Source organism: Xyrauchen texanus, chromosome 41 (genome assembly GCF_025860055.1).
Source record: "Xyrauchen texanus isolate HMW12.3.18 chromosome 41, RBS_HiC_50CHRs, whole genome shotgun sequence".
NCBI lineage: Eukaryota > Metazoa > Chordata > Actinopteri > Cypriniformes > Catostomidae > Xyrauchen > Xyrauchen texanus.
The window spans coordinates 19,171,765-19,194,597 of NC_068316.1; the positions used below are offsets into that span (position 1 = coordinate 19,171,765).

At 36.8% G+C, this 22,833-nt stretch overlaps 1 protein-coding gene across 1 annotated transcript in view; it reads left to right on the top strand.

The window, feature by feature from the left end:
- LOC127634688 (junctophilin-1-like) overlaps nucleotides 1-22,833 on the top strand; it is a 56,317-nt gene that overhangs the window by 13,025 nt on the left and 20,459 nt on the right. The window contains exon 3 of the mRNA XM_052114335.1: nucleotides 12,115-12,233. Coding sequence (XP_051970295.1) covers nucleotides 12,115-12,233 — 119 coding nt within the window. The remainder of the gene's footprint in view (nucleotides 1-12,114; nucleotides 12,234-22,833) is intronic.

Genomic DNA, 22,833 nt, shown 5'->3' on the forward strand with positions numbered 1-22,833 from the left:
GTGTATTTCAGCACTGTATGTACTATAATACATGCACTCAGAACATAGCGTGTTTGTGTGCATGTGCCTTGAATTGAGTATCTGGCATTTAACCCTCTCAGGATTGGCCTGCCATCTGTAGTTACACCTCTCACTCACTGAGCAGTGGGTCAGGGATACAGGACTCATGCTACAGAGTCATTACCACTGCTATGAAATAAATGTACAGCCATTATTTACTATGCATTACTTGCATTACAGCTGAGCAAGAGCTTGGCTGGGTAGCATGGCTATAATGATTGATAGAGTAAAACACCTATGAGTATAACAGCCACACTATCCCTTACTCCTCTTTGGACTATGTCCCCCTCAAAAACTGCAGACCGCCCTTCACCTTCAGGGGTACGGCCCTTGATGTGGGCAACAGAATCTGCTGTTCAAGGGGTTATCATGAAAGGTTTACCAGTATACTTGGGTTCAATTTGAAAGTAAACATGATGCATTTGGTGGCAGGGCAACTACAGAATATTACTGGTTTACATCAGGATAAGACATTGTTTTAGAAAAGAAAAGGATGTTGACAATTTGACTGGTTCTACACATTGGCGGTATTAGTTTTAAAGACATAGTTCACCTAAAAAAGTTTTTCAGAACAAAAAAGGAGATGTTTTAGGAATATTGCAATCTTTTCAATGTAATGCAATGGATAGTGCCTCATTTTAAAGCTTAAAAAAGTTATGATACTTCCAAAAGGATCATAAATAGATTTATTATAAATGTAACCTGACTTAAACCTGAAAGTCATATGTGAAAATTTGACATCAGTTGCACGTTCATGAGTTGTTTTTAGCGCTAAACAATTTAAGTTCTTGCGTGAGAAACCTTTCGTATGCTTTCAGAATACTAGAAATATACATATTAGTGTTATGGACTACATTTATGATATTTTGGGTCCTTTTTAAGTTTGATATTAATGCACCATCCACTGCCATTGTATTGTAATGACGGAACGAGATATTAATTAAATCATGTTACATACCGTTCAACTCTGAAAGTCAGAATTTCCAACTTCCTACTAGGAAAAGTGCAATGGATCACCACTTTAATTTGAACTTCACACAGGGGGATTTACTACGTTTCCATCCAAGTACTTTTTACAAAAAAAAGTTTTAGCCCATCAAAATAAAGCTGATGGAAACACAAATTATTTCTAACATTTCAAAGTGTCGACATAATATTTTTCCAGTTAACTCTAGTGCATAATCTCTATGTCGATACTTAAAATGTCGCAAAAAACTGTTTTGGAAACACTTTGTCGCAAAATCTATGTCACATGACAGAATTTACACTAATCGTTAGACTGTGTTAATCATGAAGACAGAATACATCCTTGAAAGCTAATTTATTGCACATGATTATGGATTGATCTTAACGGCATATAGCTCTGATGCTGCAAACATGACACTTCCAGGAGTGCCAACACAAATATCTCTTATCATGCACATCGACAAATGCACGGAGAACAAATGAATAGCCACTCTTTGCGATTAATGTAATTGTGGTAGCCATCTGTTCATTTATTAAAGTTCCTTTTCCACACCATTCAAAATAATAGTCAGCAGTCATGGAATAAGGCCACAATACAAAAAAAAACATATAATTTCTGTGCACAAAGATGTTTTAAATTATATTAAAATTATATGAATTATATAAAAATAAATACACAATACTAGGAGAAAAGGTTCAGTGTGCTTTATGGAACACTAACAGCCCAATTCTATAAAATTATTGTTTAGTTTACTTTTTAAAATGTGCAGACAAAATTCCCTGTATTAAAAAAATTAAACGAATAAAGCGTAAAATTAAAAATTAAAAAATTACCAAATGAAAAAATTATATTGTTAGGCCTATATATTTGCCTTTTCTTTACACAAACTGAAATTAGCCTTACCCTGTTCTGTAGATGAAAAAAGATGGCTGAATGTTTTTCAAGACTATAAACTATCAGAACTATTTGTCCAGAAATTTGTTTCAGAAAACAAGCTTTTGAACCTTTTAAAACTTTTATTTATTTTAAATCTTAAATCTAAAAAAAATATTTGCTGAGCTTCTTCAGAAAATGTAAATTGCATTATGATGCTAAAATTAATTTTAGATGACAAATAAAATTAAAATAAAATAGCCTATTAAATATCAGGAATGTATCATATGTAAACCCTGATATTACACCACATAATTTTTACATACACAAGCATATACATATCGTTGGATGGTCCTTATACTAATTTCCCCCACTACTTGGTGAAGGTTGCCAGCTTGAACAGGGCCATGACGATTCGTTTTCGGGTTGGAACTGGTCTAACATCAGGACCAATATTAGAGTCCTTTTTTTAGGCATGACAACATCATGCACATTTTTTCGATAAAAGGCTATTTGAATGGAAACGAGCAAAAAATGGCAAATTTAGCACACAAAAAAAATCACTTTGTCGTTAACAAAACAGTCGAAAAGTGGATGGAAACTTGGCTATAATTAATTATTTTCAAATGTGTAACTTTTATTAAATAATATCCATCAACGAGTCAACATTTTTGCATTACGTGATAATAAAACTTGTTTAGCAAACATTTGCAGAGACAGGTGTGTAAAACAAGGTAAATTATAGATTGTTTTGATAATTGTTTACTTGTGGAACAAATGCTAGCAGGAATATTCCACATCTGACTTGGAATGGAATGCAGCATTATATTTTTCATGAAAACTACTAAGCGTATTTTTAGGACCTTGAAAGTGTTTTTGCATTGTGACATTATTCTCATAGCAATGAACACATTTTCCCCCAAAACGTGTTCATTGTGTTTTTTGTGTTTTTCCTCAATGGTGGTTCTGATTAGATTCTCATAAGGGATCCACATACACATAAACATGCACCCCCACGCCGCTTATAATGCCTGCTATGCCCCTGGTTATGCTAGCGATTGTGAATGAGAGACTGAGAGAGGTTGAAGAGCCCTTCACTTCCACCCACCTTTCTCTCACCCTCTTCTCCCATCACTCTTGGCTCCCTTTGATATTAGTCATTCAACAAAAACAGGACAGAGTAGAGGAGCGTTTAAATGCTCAATCAACATACAAACCAGTGCACTGAGTCTCTCTCTCTCACTTTCTCTCTCTCTCTCTCTCTCTCTCTCTCTCTCTCTCTCTCTCTCTCTCTCTCACCTTCTCTCACTCTCTCTCTCTCTCTCTCTCTCTCTCTCTCTCTGATGCATTGGTTTGTCAGCAGCACAGAACTCCGACTGACTAAATAAGGCAAGGATTGAGTCAACTTATCAGCTCTGGACAGAAATACATAAGCCAGCCGCAGTTGATACAGTAGACCATCACTGCCTGGCTGTTTTTTGTCTTTCGTGCCAATCGATTTCACAAATGTTTATCATCAGTTGCAACAATGACCTCATCTGCCTTTGTTCTATAATTGCATACAAGCTTAACATTCTTAATCAAACAGTGCTGAGAAATCATTGAAGCCAATGTGTCAAAGTTCAATGTCAATTTAGGCTGTGGTTTCAGAGATGGCTCAGAATCAGGATGCTCTCCGTAGAGCACACAGTGTTATACAGTGTGAAAAATGTTGTGTCTATTTCTCCTTGCAAAGGGTTAGGGATTGGGTTAAAATCAGAGCAAATTCTGATTGGTTCGACAAGCCGTTCATCACCTGAGTGGCCCAAACCCACTCATCTGTTCATTGCTGCGTCCGTACTGCAGTGAGGGATTACTTCATGTTGACAGGTTATGAGTGAGAAGCCTGTCCACATCCAGCTCAACGGAGGCCCACGTGAGAGCCACTACACCCCCCCAGCACAGCCTGACCACTAAAATTAAATGTGCTGATGCCGAAATCACCGACAGTCCCCTGAACAGAGCTTAATATGAGCAACACTTAAAAAGACTGCTAGAAGCAGCTTTCAAATTTTTAATTGATGTGTTCCAGAATTAGGACACATAAATCAAAACTTTTTTGAAAACAGAAAGCATGCTTTATAACATCTCAGTTTCACTCAAAATGTTGCCATAGCCATTATCAGTTTGTTGGGTTTCAAAAGCCATCCCTGGAAAATTGGAATGTCAGCTTTGTTCTAAAAATTTTATTAAAACATTTGCATAATAGGAATAGCAAAAGAAAAGATTAGTGTGTCACTATCCGGGCATTCATCTGCCAGCTTTGACATGCAACCTCCCAATCCTCACCCTCCCTTTTGGAACATCACATGACATTAATAACAGATAGATCTCAGTAAATATCTGGAATGGCACATTTCTGTAATTCCAAACACCAATGACTTTCTTTTTTGGACCACAACAGATCACAAATCTGTGCCAAACAACTTTTGCGCTATAGTCCATGTAGTAGATGCCATAGAATAGCTTTGTGTGATGAACAGACTGAAATTTAAGTAATGTTTGACATTGTGAAATCAATTTAACATCATTAATTGTCATAGACATTAAACTTGACACAAAATGGCACCATATTTGATTTGAGAGTTACAGCTGAGAGGAAGATAATGTAATTTTCTTTCTTTTTTTTTCTTCTTTTTTTTACACAAAACTATCAGATGTATTCAGAAGACTTGGAATGTATCATACAAGTCATATGGACTACTTTTATGATATTTACCTGTGCTTTTTTATCCTTTTGGAGCTTTACAGCTCAACTCCCCATTCACTTTCAGTATATGGAAAATAATATTAATATATTAATATTCAACTTTATTGTCATTGTACAGAGTACAGGTACAGAGCCAATGAAATGCAGTTGTTTTCGCATATCCCAACTAAGCTGGGGTCAGAGCGCAGGGTCAGCCATGAAACAGTGCCCCTGGAGCAGATAGGGTCAAGGGCCTTGCTCAAAGGCCCAACAGTGGTATCTTGGCGGTGCTGGGGCTTGAACCCCCGACCTTTCGGTCAGTAACCCAGAGCCTCAACCGCTGAGTGGTTTAAAATATTTAAAATTAAATAGTGGTCAGTACTGTACATTCTTCAACATTTCTCTTTTTTTCACCTAAAAAGGAAAGTTACACAGACCTAGAAATTTAATTATTTGAGGGTAAACTAGTTGTAAAAGGTCCTAAAACTAATCACAATCTGTTTTCACTCCCCAGCACTATGTATGTCTGGCCTTTGTTTAAAGCCAAAAAATTCTAAACTCATTAGATAATTCAGTAGGATTCAAATCTTTTGCACTTATTTTAGAGCTTATATCTTACAGTGCCCTATATGACCTAATACATATATATGAATCAGTACAGTGCCTAATGGAATACGAAAAATGTGCTTTAATTTTGGAAAAGTGAACAGCAGCATATATGGATTAACAATTGAATTTATGATTCCCTTTTAACCTACATTATAATATAAGATGTGTGCTAGAGTAAGAATTGTGTGTTTGGGCCATATGGATTTGTTTGCTCATGAATTACGTCGGTGAGGTGGAAAACATGCCCACTTCCCCTGCATGTTTCGTCTGCACGGTTGTGAATGGAAGTAAAGGAAGCAGGGTTTTGAAGGGCAGGAAATGGTCCTGCCCTAATTAAAACTGCAACTGGAGCTCGATGTATTCTGTTGCTAGGCGATGTGACCTTTCTTCTAACAGGGTGCTACGAATGTTGTACGAGAGACATCAAGTTCCTCAACAACGGACGTGAGCATGTGTGCTTAAGTACACAAAGCTTTTGCTTCAATGCACAACATGCAGTATCCTACTCTGAAAGATGTGTGTTTGTGTTTGTGTTTGTGTGTGGGCGGGTGGGTGGGCGTGTGTATGCTAAGTGAGTATATGGGATCATGTGTGCTATAGCTGTCTTTATTCCACTTCATTTGTAAATGCTACTTGTTAACACAGAGCCAGATGATGTGTAGAAGCACCTGCAAAGTGTGCTGTAGCGTTGCCATGGTGACCGCATACAGTCATTATGTCTGCTATGCACCGCTTTTCCGCAATAGAAGTGTTACTGTACGCCCAGGCGAATGGTTAGCTCCTACTTCCTGTTTATTTATATATTTTATTAAATAAAGAGCGAAAATTAGAGAGCAATAGCAATGTGATTACTGTTCGCTGATCACAAGATAACCATGAAAAGATGCATATCTCATTTAAAGGGTCCAAAGGATGCAAACCTAAAACAAAGCATTTGTATAGAAGTTAATTGGTAAACATTCAAATAAATAGGTGTATATTAATTGGTCGATGATAAATTCTCAGTCTTAAAGGGATAGTTCACTCAAAAATGAAAATGTTCTCATAATTTACCCACCCTCATGTTGTTTTAAACCCATATGACATTCTGTCTTCTTTGGAACACAAAATAACACTAAATTAACTTTCATTGTGTTAAAGAAATATGCAATAAACTTACTGCCTAACATCTTTTGTGCTCCATTGAAGAAAGTCATACAGGTTCTACTAGTATATATATATATATATATATATATATATATATACTGATGGAATAATAAAAAAAATAGTATGGTAGAAGGCTATTTCAGTCTAGGTTTGCTATAAATAAAATCACAGCAAATTCACAAAATACAACATCTTGCATCTGTCCATCCATCCAAAGGATGCTCTTTATCATCTTGGAGTGAATTAATTTAGTGATATCGTGCCGCAGAGTGTCTTCTTGTGTTCGAAGTCATTTGTTTTGTTTCCTTTGTCTGCATGTTTGCTTTGTTCATGTTCAAAGCACAGATTTTATCTTTATTGTCCCTGAATGCCGATGCCTTTACCTCATTCAGGAGCACGGCTCTCATTTTATACAAGAAAAAGCATCTGTTTTGTGGTGCTGTATCTCTTTTTCCAGATACATACTGGCATTTTGCTTGCTGACATAGAGTCCTAATCAGTAAATTTGATGTAGTGCCATGCTATCAGTCTCCTATGAGCAATGTAGTTGGATATGTAAACAGAATGCCACGATATCAACATGTTAATGGTTACAATAACCGACTGTATTCTTGTCATCATGTTTAGGTTGTAAATGTCCCTAAAAACATTTTGCTCATTTGCAAATCAACACAACTAGAATAAATCTTTATGTTTACTTATTTATTTTAGCAAGCCATTGGTATTGTCCATGTAATTCCACATTCCCACCTGCTGGAAATGCTAGCATTAGATATTGCACATATGGGAATGAAACGTGTTAATTGTATACAATTTTTGGTGTGCTCAACACTATATTTAACTATCTGCCAGCTTATTTAAAGTGCATTCTACTAAATGGTCTATATGTTTAATACATAATTTATCTGATTAGTTGACTTGTCCTGCATGCTTTACTCCATCTAAAATGCTTTTAAACAGCATTTTCCAGCATTCATTATTTTATATAATATTATTAAATATTGTTTTATATTTATTATGCATATTATGCATTATGAAAATGCAGAACTATTTAACATGAAAAATGTGATTAAAAGAAATGGACCTAGTTTACAGGACCTAGTTTTCTGCTGGAGCATCTTATGGGCAGATTTTGGCCCATGAATCAAATGCAAATATTTTCCATATAACTTAAATATAGGTGGGAGAGGTTGGCATATAAAGAAAGAGTGTGAGAGAGAGGCGACTACATTCCACTTGCCAACACTGGCTCAAGGCAAAGCAGTGTCAGCAAATGTTGCAGAGATTCCACAAATAGCTCCGGGTAGGAGTGGACCTTTTGCAGTGATGTAGAGACAGCCTGTGGTACCACAATCCCCATTATAAGCATTATATGGAAAATCAAAAAACTGGTCTCGGATCAGTTATATATGTCAGCTCTTTTCAAAATGGGCCAGTGGCCTGAGGGGGACCAGCCAATCCTTGGGGTGGATAGACACTTGTTTGTCCTGGCCCTGGTCTGAAAGCAGGTCGCATGCAGGGGGTGAAATTCAAGTGCACCATAAAATAAGAGTGGTGCAGAGATGCATACCATGGTTTTAAATACCCTGTGGTCTTGCAGTAGGTACACACAGATACTGATGCATTTTGAAGAGAGAGAGTGTAAATGTAATTGTTTAAAGCATATGTGTGTCTACCCACATTTTATATAATGCGGGTGTTATTCATATTTAACAACACTTTACATTGTGTTGTGTATATACCCCATATGTACTGTTTGCACCATTAAGGATATACTGTAAAGTATAAAATTATAAAAGTACAGAGTGTGGGGGCTTTTTGAGTCTTTAAGGGATAGTTCTTCCAAAAATGAAAATTCTGTAATGATTTATACACCTTATTGTTGAACCATGTTGTTCCAAACCTGTATGACTTTCAGAATGTTATGGACTTGCAGCCTCAGTCACAATTTATATTAGTTGTATAAAAAACATGAAAAAGTGCATAATGAAGCCGTCAGTCCCTAACATTTTGCCAAACATCTCCTTTTGTGTTCCACAGAATAAAGAATTTAGAACAATATGAGGTTTAGTAAATTATTAATTTAATTTGGGCAAACTATTCCTTTAAGCTCCTGAGACCCGAGCATGACTGCAGTGTGTGTTTTCCATTTCCCTTTTTGATTTGTAACTTGTAGGACCTAATAAATATGGCAAAAAAATAATGTTCTAGAGCAAATAGTTGTCCTAAAAAATTATGACAACTTTAGTGGACAGCTGAACAAAGTTGGGGTCTTTTAAATAATACCAAGCTATAGAAGGTCCCCTTTTTTTAGCAACTTCTTTTTATGTTTCCAAGAGTGTTGCTTTTTGAGATGTTACAGACATTACATCAGAAATTAGCATAATTAATTCTGATTCAAAGTAATGGCCAGCATCATCCAATCACTGCCAATCATGTTAACATAAAATTATACATGATGAATTCTGAATCTATGTACTGATTACCATTTTCCCATGTCTGCCAAGCAGGTTGAGTGGTCAACATTCAACAGGTTGAGTGGTCAAACATCATCTGCAGTCTGAAACTGAACTTTTTATAGGAAGTTTGGATTGAATGCACTTCTGCATCGACTAGAGAGCTATAGAATGCTCACTTGCTCACTATTTAGTGAATGACTTAACCTCCAGTTTGCTGTCTGTACTGATCTGGTCTTATTTTCATCCTAACTCCATATAAAGCCTCAGAAAGCAAAATATTTCAGCTTTTGGATAACCCATTGATTCTCAATGTGATCATGCACAGTAAATATAGGATTTCTAAGCAAAAGATGCACTAAAGGATATACACATAAGTGTACATTGGGTTTATCAGCATGGCATTTCCAGATAAATTGCTCAAATTTAAAAGCTGCATATCGGATGAAACTAGAGACTCTAATCTTTTGACTCAATCAGGTTTCAATGTTAAAACGTAATTAGGTTTCTTACCAGATGTCGTTGTTTTGGTGTTTCAACCTAATACAAACTCCCCTGTGATCGGTACCATGATGTTTTGTCATATGACATGAAAGTTTAACCCAATTAGTCGGTTTAAATAAATTTAAATTATGTGTTGCGTATAGCAAACCCAAAATGCAATGCAACGTTCATGCATGTGTATGCAAGGTCGCAAAAGGTTAATAAGGGCTGTAAGGTTATATGTCCTTTCAATGCACCTTAAAGACTCTTTATGACCCCCAAAACAACCAGATACAGCTGTTTAGAAAAGTGTTGTATCATTTGATGTAATAATTAACATGTATTATTGATTAATCATTATTGCTTTGATCTAGTGACATCCTCATGCTTTATCTCTTCATTTACATGCTTCACACTGTCTACATGAGCCCAACACAATGATAGTTATTATGTGACCATCTGTAATAGAGACATATGTATGTCAGAATATGAGGCTGGGCAAAAAGCACCTCTTTGTCCCCCATGATAAGCTATATTTGTCCAGGCGGCCAGAATATCCCAAAGCATCTGGCCTCTTGCATTTTAAATATTTTGAGATCACAGTTAATGATTAAAACAGACTTCCACATTTACCAAGAAGAGTTTAAAGAAGTCATAGACATCTCAATCCATCATGATCACAGGAAAGAGCTGATTAGTACTATTTAGGCCACTAAAATCTTGTTTCTATTGAAAGTACAATGCAAGTGGAAATATTCCAATTCTGCTTCGCACCTCTTTAGACTTTACTCATATTTGGAGGCAGTTTCTACCAGAAGCACAAATTTGAAATAATCCCATGCATTTTAGAGCGTTTTGTTTTTTAGCTTTTGGTGGTGGATTGCATAAGTTATCGTAATAACCCTGGAACTATGGTAAACATCCCCATCCAATGCCTTATGCTTATGCTGCACAGGCGCAATCTGGCCGTTCTGTGAGAGGATGAAAACAGTGTGTGTTTTGCAGCATGTTGGGGGTTTTGAAGGGATTTGAGAAGCAGGTCACCTCTTGATTCCCATCCATAAGCTTATGTCTCGGCACGATGCGTACTTTTATAAAAGCCGCCCACAGGCCAGGCCTGTTGATTTTTTGTGATGTGGTGTTAGTTCAGTTCATGATGGTTTCTGGTGATCATAGTTAAAGAGTTGTCTTCAGTAATAACTTGGTTTGAAATTACACAATATATAAACTTATAATTTATATATAAATTATATAATTTATAATTTCAGCATAAAGCTGCAACATAACAAAATGTGGGGGAAAAATGAAAGGGTCTGAATACTTTACGAATGCACTGTATGTCTTCTTAAGTGATGCAGTCGCTTTGAGTGAGAAACAGATATATATTTTTGTCCTTTTTTACTATACATTTCGACTTTCACATTTTGTCACATTGAGAAAGTGGAGAATTATTGCAAAAATGATTTACATATTGATCTTTTTCAAACCCAAATCAAATGCATCGCTTCAGAAGACATAGATTAAACCATTGGAGTCGTATGGATTACTTTTATGCTGCCTTTATGTGACTTTGGAGCTTGAAAGTTCTGATCTTTATTCACTTGCATTGAAACGACCTACAGAGCTGAAATATTCTTCTAAAAATCTTCATTTGTGTTCAGCAGAAAAATGAAAGTCGTACACATCTGGGATAGGTAGCATAAGGTAGCAATTGTAGGTTACCAGTATGAAAGAGCAATCTTTGAATGTATTATTAAGAAAGTGGTACAATATTAGCATTCTATCAGAAGATCTCAGCAGTAATTTTTTTAACCTTGCTTGTTGTCTGCACAGCGAGAGGCGAGTGTTGCTGTGGTCTGTACCCTCTGACCGGATTAAGTGCTTTGTCCCCATCCATTTGTAAAAGCATGATTTGGATTTGACAAAAACAGGGGGGTCAGCACACCCCTTTAGCACAAACACACAACACATGCAGAGAGACACATGCACACACATGTGCACATACACACAGCCCCCCCTTTGTACACTATACACAGCTAAAGGCAGGCCACATCAATACGAGAGTTAATGCATTCTCCTTTCAGTGACTCAGTCACAAGTATGAGCATTCAACAAATCACTCATTCAGATAAATGCACGAGCATACAGTATGCCCACATTCATGAAAGAAAACTGAGAGAGCCTCTTATGAGGGCTTTTTTCGAACCATATAAAAACACACAGTGCCCTAATTTTGTTCTTACATTTTATTAGTTTAGTTTAATCAGTTAAAATGATTATGTTCTTTCACTCATGTATTTTTAAGGTGCAAGGCAAATATTTTAATACATTTTACTTGATGTTTACACCACTTGACATTTTTAAAGTCATCAAATCTTTTTATTTATTTATTTTTTAAATGCTACAATTGTTTTTCAAAAATGTATGAAACCAACATGGACAGTAGACACAAATATTACATTTATATGAACTTGACTCATTTGTTTTAAGCTACATTTTTAGGTGATTTCTATTCATCTATTTCTATTATTTCAATTTTTATCATCTTGGACAAACTTATTTGTCAATTATCTTTTTTCCCCCACAAATTTAGAATTTTAGTGGCATTTTAGCCCACAAATTTGGTTAATTTATGCAGCGCTAGACAATTATTTAGTTTTTTAAAGAATTACATGGCTTGTACAAACTACCTTCTGTTTATGTGATTTGTATCATTGAATTATATTGTTGAATACTGAGAAAATGGTGACTTATTACTTGTTGTTAACTTGTAATTGTGTTTGTGTGTGTAGGACATCCCATGCTAGAACTAAGAGTGAAGCTGCGGACCAGGCCGCACTTGCAGCCTGTCAGGAATCGGACATTGCCAGAACTGTGGCCTATGAATTATCTCCCAGCTTCCATCAACCAGGTAAAATTACATAAATCAACAACGTTACTTTCCCAAACACTCAGTATAAGACTTTCCTGCTGAAACAAGCAGCAGGGCTGGTCCCCGTCATGGGTTAGTGGTGTGCTGGTGTCTGGTGGCAGGTCTAGACAAGTGGAGCTGGGGTGGATATGAGCTTCGGAGAAATAATAAAAGTCATGGAAAATGAGAAAAATACCAAAAATGTACTGGAAAATTTGTATTTGTCCTGGAAGTATAATACATCTGTTTGACCTTGTGGCTAACATGGTTTTTGATGCATGCACAAAAACATGGTAACTACCGGAATTCGGGATAGACAAATTTGTATAGTTTTGTCTAGGGATGCACCAATATGACATTTTTTAGCCAATACTGATTTTAACACTTTTTTTTACTTTGGAATTATGTTTAAAAGTGTACAAAGATGTACAAAAGCTTTTTAACTGTTCTAACAATACATCATTTTCATTGAACATGGATTGGATGAAGTCTGCTGGTTTCAAAGCATTTTGAGTGGTCACCCTCATCATGTAGCCTATAGGTAAGTGCTGTTTTAACAACTGTTACATCCGTTTTACAAAAAGTGTTACTAATTAGTCATGAATCAACCACCATTTTTTCATATCTGCATTTTCATGCTTATAACCAATATGTCGATAGTTTTAATTTGGTCAATAATTGGCTGATAAATATTGACAGTCGATACATCAGTGCATCCCTAGTTTTGTCACTGCCGGTTGCTGCACATTGTGAAACAATGTCAATGGTTGACTGTCATAAAAGAGGCCCTGTCAAGTACATTCTCTTCTCATATGCTGTCATCTCTGCTTTGATCCAACTAAATAGTTTAGGTATTGATTTAAAATGTTCTACATTTCTGTTTTGTTAACTACAAAAACATTTGAGCGTGGTGATGTGACTTTTACACCTCAGGATGTGAATTCATTTTCAGTAATAAATGAACGATCCGAGTCTGATTATACCATGGTTACCACATGTAGGGTCCTATGATTTTATTAGCTATAATTTGCGGAATGTCTTGGAATTTAACATATTTGGGTCGAAAAAAATGTTTTTTGATCCACAAATTAAAATTGTGATATCTCCTAGTGTGATAATTAAACTGCAAAAGCTGCGATTTAATTGCATAATTATATAATCTGCATGTGCTGTGCACTTCAAAATGAATGTGTGTAATGAATTCAGAAAAAAATAACCATTAAATAACCACAATATACATCATGACTTCTGCTGTGTTTTTACTCTAATATTACACCCATTGACCACATAAAATGTCCTGGAAATTTTTGCCTTGAAAAGAGTGTGAACCCTGCAGGTACACCAATAGCAAACTTGCATACACCAGCATGGACAAGCATGGAAATTGATATTGGTCTAATCCCATTATTACCTATTTTTAGATTTAATTTGCTTTTGCCATCATCTAGTGCTAACTCAAAGGGATAACACTAGATTTGAGTAAAGCTGTAACCCTTTAAGAGCACTATTTCATATAACCTTTATTTAATAACAAGGCTGTACGTTAACTTTGCACATAGCACTGGTGCTACAAGTGTTGAAAGTTTTGTAGCACAGGTCGCACAATTGTAGCACAAGTATAAAACATCTGTTACCATCTCTGAAAACAACCACAAAGTAGTGCAGTTCATCACTTAAACAGGCATGTGACTGGCAAAGGCCATTTAATGTTGCATACAGTGCACACAAAATCCAAACCTTAACAAGAAATGTTTTCAGATAAACACTCTTTATTTGCCCAAAATGGCAGACTGCAAGAATATAACACCTCTTGCTTAACATCAAGTCAATTTTGTTTGTGTAGTCCTATATCACTAATCACAATCCAAACAACATCCATATATTACACTTCAAATTAGCAGGACAAATCCTCTCTTAATAAAAGAACTCTCTTATTTGCAAACCAGCAAACTCATACAAACTGTGACACTCCTCTACTGGATTCACACTGTCAACAGTTTTATTATTGCTTTAGTGTGTGTGTGTGTGTGTGTGTGCACGTGTGAATTACAGATCACAGATGCTGGCCACGCTTTCCTATTTGGTCTCCTGATGTGGCGTTGGGAAGTGCTGTTTTTTATATGTTATCCCTTTTTTAAAATGCTACCCATTACATAAAGATTGTCTACTCCAGGGATGGGGAACGTCAGGCCTCAGGGCCATATAAGGCCCACGAAACCCTTTTATCCGGCCCGTGAGGCCATTTGAGAAATCATTTGAAAAGCAAAAATGGCCTTGATTCAATTAATTAAATGATAACAACACAAAATATTGTATAATAGACAGACCTTTTAGTGTTTTTGGTGTGTGGGCACGTAACGGAATGCATATATTAATTTCAACCACCAATCAGAAATTGCAAGCAATTGTATGGCCCCCGAATAATTTCGTAAATACTCAAATGGCCCTTAATGGAAAAAAGGTTCCCCACCCCTGGTCTACTCTAATCTTTTCTGGAGCCTCCATTCACCAGCAACAGAACAAGAGCTGTTCATCCATCCATCCATCGTCAACCGCTTATCCTGTGTACAGGGTCGCGGGGGGCTGGAGCCTATCCCAGCTAACATTGGGCGAAAGGCGGGGGACACCCCGGACAGGTCGCCAGTCCATCGCAACAAGAGCTGTTGTTTAGCATAAAAAGTTAGCCAAGGAAAATACTTTTTCCTCTCGGCATTGTATCTAAAAATGTTCCCTTTAGTTTCTCCCTTAATTTCATTTGGCACTTGAGGACTTGAAAATACCGCTTCATTTTCCTGTCATCATCTAACTCGCTCAACTAGCTGAGGAAATGGCAAAGAAGCAACTGCATAGGAATTATGGGATTGTTCCTTAGGAATTGTGGGAATTGGTGTTAGACGTATGGACTACGCAGCCGGGACATGATTTTTAATCGCTCAATAGACTACAACTACCAAGTACAATAGCGATGCACCATTGATTAACCTCACACACAAACAAGCACACAGCAATCTCTCACTTCACACAAACAAGTGGCTCTGCCTCACACAAAACTGTCACACGGGTGCTAATATGGTAAATTCATTAATCGCACTGACCGATTTTTCCGCACGTGCGACATATATGTCGCACAGTACTGCATTGAATAAGGATTTTTTTCATTCAAACGAACTTTTTGCTTTACCATATCTCTAAATTAATAGTTGTCCATACTTCATACTGTACATTATAATGTTGAAATGACTAAATTCACTTGACAAAAAGTAAGACAAAATACTATAGATTTCTAATAACAATATTAGTTATTTGCCATGAAAATAATAATCGGCTTATCAGTATGGGCCAGAATGTTAATATCGCCTAATCCCTAATTGATTACAACTGTAGTCTTTCACAGCTACACACACACATCAACAACTACTAAAAGACTCCTACTGTTCCCTTTGGGAATAATTCAGACAGCAGCCAAAGAATGTACAAGTGCTGGTGTCCAAATCAAACAGAGAAAGTTCTCTGGATAAAGAATGTAAGGCTTGTCAATTGTGTCTCGCTTACAGCATATTGTTATCAGTAAGTGGATTCAGATAAGCATGTGAAGTTACAGCCCTATTGTGCAGCTCACCCAAAATGTAAATGGTCCCAGAAACAGTTTTTAGTTTTCAGAAGCAAGCCCCACCCAAACCACCATCAAACTCCTGCCAGCTGAACAGAGGGAGGTCAAGGGAGAAAGGTCAAACTCACAAGGGGCCAGATGCATAGCCTTTTGCAGATCTATAACTGGAAATCACCTTCTAGAGAAGAGAGAGAGGCTTATGTTGGACCCGATGTGACTGTGCAAATTAATCATATCTCTATTTTAATCTCTGTGAGATCTATGCAAGCACCACAAGGGAGATATCATTGTTAATTAAGCAGCTGTTTCAGGAGAATTTCAACATGACTGGGTGTATGTCACTTCCATTCAACGACTACTGCTCAGATCTTGTCCTGTGTTGTAATCACCTAGGTTGTACTTTTGTGTGTGTGTGTGTGTGTGTGTGTGTGTGTGTGTGTGTGTGTGTGTGTGTGTGTGTGTGTGTGTGTGTGTGTGTGTGTGTGTGTGTGTGTGTGTGTGTGTGCTATTTTTTGCTTTCTTTGTGACTTAATCTACCCCCTCTATGATTATAATAAACTATAATCCATTGTTTGTGAAATCTAATGCCAGACTGTGTTTAAACTCACTACCTTATGCCGGCTTGTTCAGTTGTGAAGTGAAACTGGTTTTGTAAGAATTCGTAATGTAAGACTGCATCTATTGAAGATCATTCTTATTGTATAGCCCATATAAAGCACTCAGTAAGTGCAACAGGAGCACTGAAATCTATTGAGCAACTGTGTAGAATCAGTGGAATCAGAAACACATTACTATGTAAATGATGACTCAATTTGTGTTGATTAAAGGATTCTCCATTTCCATTGATCATTCTAGATTCATTAAAATTGACTGGTTCATATGCACATTTAGTTTGATGGTAGTACCTCTGAAATTAGAGGAAGATTAATCCATTGAAGTATATACATTTTTAAACAACCTATAATAAGTATCACTGGATTAAATGACTAACAGACTTGGTGAGTTCTGAACTACCATGTGTTTATTTAAGCTGATAACTTTTCAATAAATGCCCCACCTACTACAACCAGAATAGCCAGGCACTCCTATTTCTAAAAAAGTCTGTTGGCGCTCCTGTATTCACAGTATATGTAATGGTTTATAGGTTTACAGCTGTAATATGCAATATGCTGCATAAAGTTTTGACATTAATTAAATGTATTTAATTTTCAACTGATTGATAATCTATTGGTGATAGATTTTGATGAGTCATTTAAAAATATTTGAAACTATACTATATTTGTGCAGTGTTTGGTATAGCCATGGTAATTTGTAATTTTTTTATTTCACAAATATTGTTTAATATAAGAAATAACCCCTATATCATTAAGCCCATATTCTTTCCACTCCGCTCACACATAGCCTACAATATATCTTGAACCAACACTGCAACCAGTTGAACAAACTTTTAGTGCAACATCAAACACTGTCAAAAAGGGCACTCTCATATTTCAGCTTGTAACGTGTAACTGGAGTGGCACTTGTACTGTTTCAGTCTTGATGTACCTTTAACAAATGCATGGAATGAGGTCATACAGTGCATACAGTATATATTTTTGGTCAAACGTATTATAAAGAAGGAAGCTGCAAGATTCCAGACTGATCGCACTGTGAATTCGGAAAAAGGAGGAACAAAGTTTTGCTGCTAAAATCAGTCTGTGCTTACTAAAATTTTAACAACTCCAGTGACCGAAGCTGGAAGGGTTGTAGAGGTGAAATGTCCACAGGGGGGCGCCAAAAGTGAGTTGTATTTTTTGCTGTAAATTACGTAAAACACTCACAATAGAATGGATATTTTTTAACCCTACATCCTAACCCAAACTCCGGTCCTAAAACCTACTGTCAATATAATTCTATATAAAATCCCTACCACAAAATATAATTTTTGAGCAAATATATGCAACCTCTGTATCACGCTCACCACTGATTTCCATGGGACCAGGACCCATGTCAAAGCTCTATAAGTAGCGCCACATGCAAAGGTGATTAAGTTTGAATTGATAAAAAATGTCACTTGTTAGAAATTTGGGACATGGGGGATGGCATTGCCATTAATTCTGCAGTATGGGGTTGATTTTAGAGTACATGAGCATTCGGAAACAGCATGCCAATTTCCAGTGTTATATTGGAGATGCTATGCATTACATTGATTTTACAATGGATAAGGGGTATTCTTAGGGATGACACTACATGGAAAAAGCCATTAAACTGTGGTGAAATTACTGTAACGCACAGCTTTGAGTTGTGTATTGCTTTTATAAATCTTTGGCAATATGTGTAAAAATGCAATAAATATTTAGATTTATTATTTATTGATCAGTTCTTTTCAAAGAATTATAGTTTATTAGCCTGTTTACGATTGCTATGTAGAAACTTGCAGTTAATTTGAAATTGTATTTTTGAATTCACAGTTATCAGCTGGATGCTGGAATCGTGTTCTCATTATAAGTGACGATTCTGAGGTTGTATTTATTTACTCTAACATTACATTTTTACTACACTGATGGTTAGGTTTAGGGTTTGGGGGGTTCATGCATTTGGCACCCCTCCGTGGACATTTCACCCAGAAAATGGAGCTCACACATATCCATACGCCCAACAACACTTACAGTGGCTTTGGCCACTGGGGACAGTGTTTAATAATTCAGTAAGCACAGGTTAGGGTTAGGGATTTACCTAAAGAAAAGTCAACCTACTGTTTCCGATTTCACTGTGAGATCAGTCTGCATATGAAAATCAAAGTGGCTTTTCTGAAATGATCTAGCCTGATCTGCCTGATCCCCAGCTTTTCCTTGTTCGCTAACTAGCTCTTGCACATCACACTCGTAATTGACATTTCTGGCTTATGGCAGATTAGAGCAGTTGTTAAGTATGCCTTTGTAACACATTATGAAAGAACACTGTACTGTCTATATTGCTGTCTTTTGGCCCTATCTGAAATCACCAACCCAATGAGGTTTATAGAGTGATGTTAAGTGCGCTATATTTGGAGCGAGTGTGTCCTTTATGGGGAGCTAACAGAGGTATAGTTGGAATGGTCGGGAACTGAAATGGCAGGGCTCTCACAGCAGCTGTCCATTCCTTCAGTCAGAAGTTTGAACCCTTGGCTGCACCTCCTCTGCCCACCTCCCTTTAAATCAATCTTTCATTGCTCATCTCCTCAATGCAAGGTGCACAGAGGTCAGGTGCAACCCTGACCTCATGACCTACATCCCCCCAACCATTTGTCTATCCTTCTCTTATAGGGGAAAACGGGGCTAGTTGTCACACTTTTAACTCCATTGAATGTGAACTACTCTCAGAGTAGGTTTATCTATATACAATTGAAGTCAGAATGTTAAATACGCCTTAGCCAAATACATTTAAACTCAGTTTTTCACAATTCCTGCCATTTAATCATAGAAAACATTCCCTGTCTTAGGTCAGTTAGGATCACTACTTAATTTTAAGAATGTAAAATATCAGAATAATAGTAGAGAGAATGATTTATTTCAGCTTTTTTTTTTTCTTTCATCACATTCCCAGTGAGTCAGAAGTAGTGTTGGGTTCAAGTCCACCTTACTCGAGTCTGAGTCAAGTCCGGGTCTTTAAACAATCAAGTCCGAGTCCAAAACAGGCAGTTCGAGTCAAGTCCGAGTCCAAATGAATCTGTTCATGAATCTGAATTCATATTGTAACCATAAACTCAACATCAATATTTTAAGATTATTTCAACTTTTACAACAACAAAAAAACTATTGTCAATGTAAATGTAACAAAAACCCCTCATGATTAGTTTGAACAAACTTCAAAGTGGTTTTAGAATGAAAGCATATGCTTTAGGTGTAGGAACACAAAACTGTGTTCCTACACCTAAAGCAACAAAAAATGTGTTGCTTTTACCCCTCGACTCAAACGTAAACTAAAGAAAGTGAAAGCTGCATTAGTCATTAAACCAGTTATTATTGTTTCAAATTTTTATTTAGTTTTTTATTTCTACTTCATTTTCAATTTGTCCTTTCAAATAGTTTAATGATCCCTATCTAAAGAAATAATATATACTGAGATTTCTTTTTGTCTCTATCTGCCGACTGGTTTGGGAAAACAATTAGTCAACACAGTAGTAATTAGCACTCGCTGAGAAGTTACACGACTGACGGTATGACATAATGCTCGCACTCTAAACACATGACGTCATTGCCATGGTAACCAGACACATTTTAGCTGATTTGCTGAAGACTATAATAAATGTACTGTCAAATCAAAGTGAGACACAACTAAATGTATTTTCATCTCTGCAAACGATACAAGAGACAATTGTGAGAAGGACAATGAGGAGATTTAATTTAAGAAGAAAAAATCATTGACCTGCCAAAAACCAGGTCTGTTCTGTGTAATAAACCGGGATGACTTGTCACCAAATCTATAATTAAATTATGAACAAAACATTTCGCTGCATGTTATTGTGGAATAAACGGTAAAAGAACATATTTTAAGCAGCTCGTCAATGCTTTTAAAATAGAAAAACAATAAATAGGTGCTGTTTATCTGTTTTTCAAAATGTTTCCCCGACTATTTAAAAAGTTACAGTTAATTCATCAAGGACCAGTTTAAGTTGACAACACTGCCTGGACCACAAGAGACTCAGATGCCTACCTACGTGAATACATTAAGCCTAAAAAGACTTAATAGCCCAACACTAATAATATTTTTCGGAATTGTTATTTTTATATGTTGTTTTAGCAAACTGTGAGAGACATGATGTGGGTGACTTAAATTATGAAGTTCTTAACCACGATGAAACCGCGATGCGAGCATCGTCTTATCTGCATAAATGCCACGTGCGATTTTACCAGTTGTCAGGTGCCATGCGAAACTGCCTTGTAGTTTCTAGTACATTGGCTACACACCTGTCTTTATGTGTTCGTCGTGCCAGCCATGTCGGTAATCGATTTTATACAACGGTCTCCATAGTAACATTCAAGCATATTGGTTGACTGAGTGGGCTGCTCTGCAGGTGTATTTCCTCAACATGGTGAAACAAACTCTGGCTACTTCTATGACATCAGGGGGTGCTACAACTTCTTGCAAACAGAGTGTCCATTTATTTCTGTTTCATTATTTTTATTTATTTATTTTGTTCATTGCATCACAAATCCGAAGTCCCGAAGGCTTGAGTCCGAGTTAAGTCAGAGTAAAAATGCATCCGAGTCCGTCACAAGTCCAAGTCCATTAAAATTGGATTTGTGACTCGGACCTGAGTCCAAGTATGAACTTGAGTACCTCAAATCAGAAGTTTACATACACAGCCTTTAAATTGATTAACTTGGGTCAAATGTTTTGGGTTGCCTTCCTCAAGATTCTCACAACAAGCTGCTGGAATCTTGGCCCATTCCTCCAGCCAGAACTGGTGTAACTGAGTCAGGATTGTAGGCCTCCTTGCTCGCACATGCTTTTTCAGTTCTGCCCACAAAATCTCTATCGGATTGAGGTCAGGGCTTTGTATCAGCCACTCCAATATCGTGACTTTGATGTCCTTAAGCCATTTTCCCACAACTTTGGAGGTATGCTTGCGGTCATTGTCCATTTGGAATACCCATTTGCGACCAAGCTTTAACTTCCTGGCTGATATCTTGATATGTTGCTTCAATATATCCACATAATTTTCCTTCCTCATTATGCCACCTATTTGTGAAGTGCACAGGTCCCTCCTGCAGCAAAGCACGTCCAAAACATGATGCTGCCACCCTCATGCTTCACGGTTAGTTAGGGCAGGGCAATAAAACGATATCAATATTTATCGCAATAAAAAAACTCCATGATATGGATGACAAGCTTTTGAGTAATTTTCGATATTTATCCTGTGTTCCACATCTAAGACATTTGTGTTGCTAAAAACACTAGCAGTTTGGCTTTCTTATCGTATGTTTCCACTGGCGCGTAGTGAGCGAATGTGAGCGAGCGCTTTCAATTCCTTCCTTTGGAAGCCGAGCGTCAAGCTCGCGAGGTGGATTGTAAAATTGACTGCAGTGTGGGAGCGTTGGGAGTGGCTTTGTGCGGATTTCTTCCGTGTCAGTGGAAACGCAGCCTCAGACTGTATGAAGTTGCTTATGCCCCGCTACGCAGGTTACCGCGTTCTGGATCCGAACCCCAGATTGATTCCATCTTAACTTTAAAATATTTTTTTTATTTTTTAATGACGTAACCGTCATATATATATATATATTTATATATATACCTTCATTATGATTCAAAATGAACATCATCTTATAACATTCATATCCAACTGCACTCAATTGATGAACTCTATTAAATATTGTAATATTTTCATAGAAGATCCCTCAGACAACACTGCATTGGATGTGTCTGGGCCCCCAACGCAGTTTTGTAAAGACTGATTATACTGTTTAGGATTTTGTTTTCTCTTCTTTTTTTGGGAAAAAAATTTGCAATGTACAAATGTGATTGAATATCGTGATAAATATCAATATTGAATTATATGAAAAAGAATATTGTGATAATATTTTTTGCCATATCGCCCAGCCCTACAGTTAGGATGGTGTTATTTGGCTTGCAAGCCTCACACTTTTTCCTCCAAACATAACGATGGTCATTATGGCCAAAAAGTTCAATTTTGTTTCATCAGAAGAGGACATTTCTCCAAAAAGTAAGATCTTTGTCCCCATGTGCACTTGCAAACTGTAGTCTGGCTTTTTTATGGCAGTTTTGGAGCAGTGGCTTATTCCTTGCTGAGAAGCCCTTCAGGTTATGTCGATATAGGACTGGTTTTACTGTGGATATAGATACTTGTCTACCTGTTTCCTCCAGAATCTTCACAAGGTCCTTTGCTGTCTGGGATTGATTTGCACTTTTTGCTCCAAACTTCACTCATCTATAGGTGACAGAATGCATCTCCATCCTGAGAGGTATGATAACTGCATGGTCATATGGTGCTTATACTTGTGTACTATT